The 3,051-nt window shown below is 23.3% G+C and overlaps 1 protein-coding gene across 1 annotated transcript; it reads right to left on the reverse strand.

Moving 5' to 3' along the window:
* Positions 1–1,658: 1,658 nt before the first annotated feature.
* Positions 1,659–2,568, reverse strand: LOC129615616 (caspase-3-like). Its single transcript, XM_055530899.1, has 3 exons — positions 2,355–2,568; positions 1,869–2,274; positions 1,659–1,810 (listed from the first exon to the last, which is right to left on the reverse strand). Exons 1-3 carry the CDS (start codon positions 2,533–2,535, stop codon positions 1,744–1,746), a joined length of 654 nt encoding a protein of 217 aa, XP_055386874.1. The 5' UTR covers positions 2,536–2,568; the 3' UTR covers positions 1,659–1,743.
* Positions 2,569–3,051: the final 483 nt, after the last annotated feature.

Consider the following 3,051-nt stretch of genomic DNA (forward strand, 5'->3'; position numbering starts at 1 on the left):
CGTTCACCCAAAAAATTGAAATATGTGGGTACAATAATAATCCTTACATATATACATATATAAGTTTGGTATTTAAAATTAAAAACCATAAGAGCACACAAAAATTTTCATTGTTTTATAAAAAAAAAATAATTTAAAGCTTTTTTTTGCTAGCATTTGACCAAAAAACTAATCATATTGTTAAAATTATTCTCATTGTCGATTATTATTATCAAATCATTAATATAGGTTCTAGTTAAAAAATTGAAATTATTATTTTTATCAAAATTATTTTCGTTTTTGTTTTCATTACTAATTTAATTATACACATCAATTTTTTTTTTTGTGTAATTTAAATCAACAAATTAGTAAACTAAGTGATGTCTAACTAAAAAATTTTAGTAATTTTGCAATTTTTTAATTCAGAACAATTTTTAATAATTTAATTAACATTTTAGCAAAATTAATTAAGCGTTTCAATGAATTTTAAAAATTGTATTTTTTTTTTATTTTTCATTTATGTCCTAGGTTTTTATAATTATATTTAAAATTGTTTGGTAACTATAATCGTAAAAAGATCTGTACCATTTTATTAAGAAGAGTTAAGATATCAAATATATGCTTGTTATGAATTTTTTCGAATGGGAATTAAATGATTTTCTATTTTCTCCAAGAAATTCCATGAATTAATATCACATTAGTTAATTATCACAATTTTTATTCTCAGTCACAAGATAACCATAGAATGTTTCATATTTAAAAAAAAAATTTCATAAATACATATAGTATATACACAAGAATAATTAAATAATATTCATAAAAAAAAAACATTTTCATAATTTAAGATCATTTTGTTCTAATATTATCAAGAAGGCTCAGAAATGTTAAAAAAAATGTCTGATGTGGTCAGTACACAATCGATTACATATACCATTATATCAGTATAGATAGGAATCTGATTATATCATTATACGGTTCGGAATCCAAAAAATCGATTTAATACCAAAGTGATAAATTATCTAAAGTAAGTTTAAATTTAAATTTTCATTAAAATATGGTTCAGTCAAAACTGAGAAACACATAGTGCACAGACAGAAATTTTTCTAATAATTTTTCATTCTTGTTTCTTTAGCATATTGAAATACATATATTTCTCTTGAAAATTCAATATATAAAATTTGATGCCATCTGAAGACCTCTCTTTTTATTTTTAAGGTGCACCGCCGATACAAAAAATGTATAAACAACTACTAAATAGCAAGAATTAAAATTATGTACATATGTCGTTCAAATTATGCTCAAGTAGGTTAAATTGATGTAATAATGTGAATGTTAAATGAATTCATTAGTGAGAATAAAAAAAAATGATAAACAGAGCTAAAAAAGTATTTAACGAAACAACTAAATAACTATATAGAAAAATTAAAATTAACCATGCAAAAAATATTAAAAAGCTTAAGAAATCATGTTGTCATCTTTTTAAATTATAAAATTTTCATATTGTATGAATGATGTTTTTATACTTACTTGCAAAATATTTTGCAAAAATTTGTGACACAATTATTGTGCATCAAATAAAAAGAAAAATCCAATTTTTTTCAATGTTTTATTATGAATTATAATTATATACTTTTAGTGATTCCTTTTTAATCTTTAAATTGGAATCAAAGAATATTTATTTTGAACTCACTAAACAACATTTTTAAAAACATTGATAAACATTTAACAATTAATTAAAATATTAAAATATGAAAGCATCAAATATTATTTTAGTTTTCCTAAAACCAAATGTCTTCTCATGAAATCTTCCATGATAGGAATTTGTTTATTTCTAAAATTATGCATAATAAATATTAAAATTTAATTAAAATACAAATTATTTTATTTACCCTGTTGCCCTCCGAACAGAATCAATTGTTCTTTGCATAATTTGTTGCACTGAATATGAATCCCCATATTCTCTTATATAATGACAAAATGTATCAGTAAAAATACTACCGTGAGCTACACCCATTTCGGAAGTTGCATAACAGATCAATAAACGTTTTGGTATTACATTTCTATCAAATGGTGTTGACGCAGAAATACGTTCTGCATAAAATCCCGATTTACATGTATCGACAATAAATAGCTTTGGTATTTCACTTAAATACCTGTTACCTATAAATGGTAACATAACATGATCATACATACTTATATCTTTACCATCGGAAGTAACTATTGAACCACCTCGACCTCCATGACTACTAATGGCAAGAACGAAATACGAATATTTTCGAAAATCCCTTTTATTCACTTTAAAAATCAATTCATATGAAAAAAAATATATTTAAGAACTCATAACATAATTCATATATAATAACCATTATACTTACACTCATGTAGAATTTCGAATAGTTGATTCCTACTCAAATCTCTGTAATAATCTCTAACGCTAGCATTAAAACGATGAAAAGTACTTTGTAGAGTATGAATTTCATTTACCGATTCCGGTAAATTATTACAACCACCCGCAAAAGTGGAAAAATTGAATATAATTAACTTTCCTCGTCCCATTTAAAAATCTTCCGCGATGAAGTTTACTTTTAAAAATTTAATTTTACACTATTTTAATTCTGTATATTAGTTGTAAATATATAAGTATTTTAAATATATTAGTTTTTTAATAGATTTTAAAAATATCTGTGGAAAATATATTTACAGATAAGATAATCATAATATACTTTCTACAGTATTACCGTAATCATACATAGAACAATATGTCAGCGTACCAAAATTAATATGACTAAACACAAAGAATATTTATTGAATTAAGGAAAATAATAAGAAATTCCTTGTTTCTTTTCAAGCAATAATAATACAACATTTGTGTGCAGAAATTTGGTCTCATGTTAGTATTGGACAAATATTGATATTGCTTTACTTCTTAGCAATAACTGGTCTAACAAACTTTATGTTGTCTTATGTTACTGTTTTGTTAAAAAAACGATAATGCTACTTGTCAACCCGACCATCAAAATTGCTCTACTGCAATTGTATTAATACATATAATTCAGTTTATAAATTTTAATT

The sequence above is a fragment of the Condylostylus longicornis genome, unplaced genomic scaffold (assembly GCF_029603195.1).
Source record: "Condylostylus longicornis isolate FDR11 unplaced genomic scaffold, ASM2960319v2 ptg000137l, whole genome shotgun sequence".
Lineage (NCBI taxonomy): Eukaryota > Metazoa > Arthropoda > Insecta > Diptera > Dolichopodidae > Condylostylus > Condylostylus longicornis.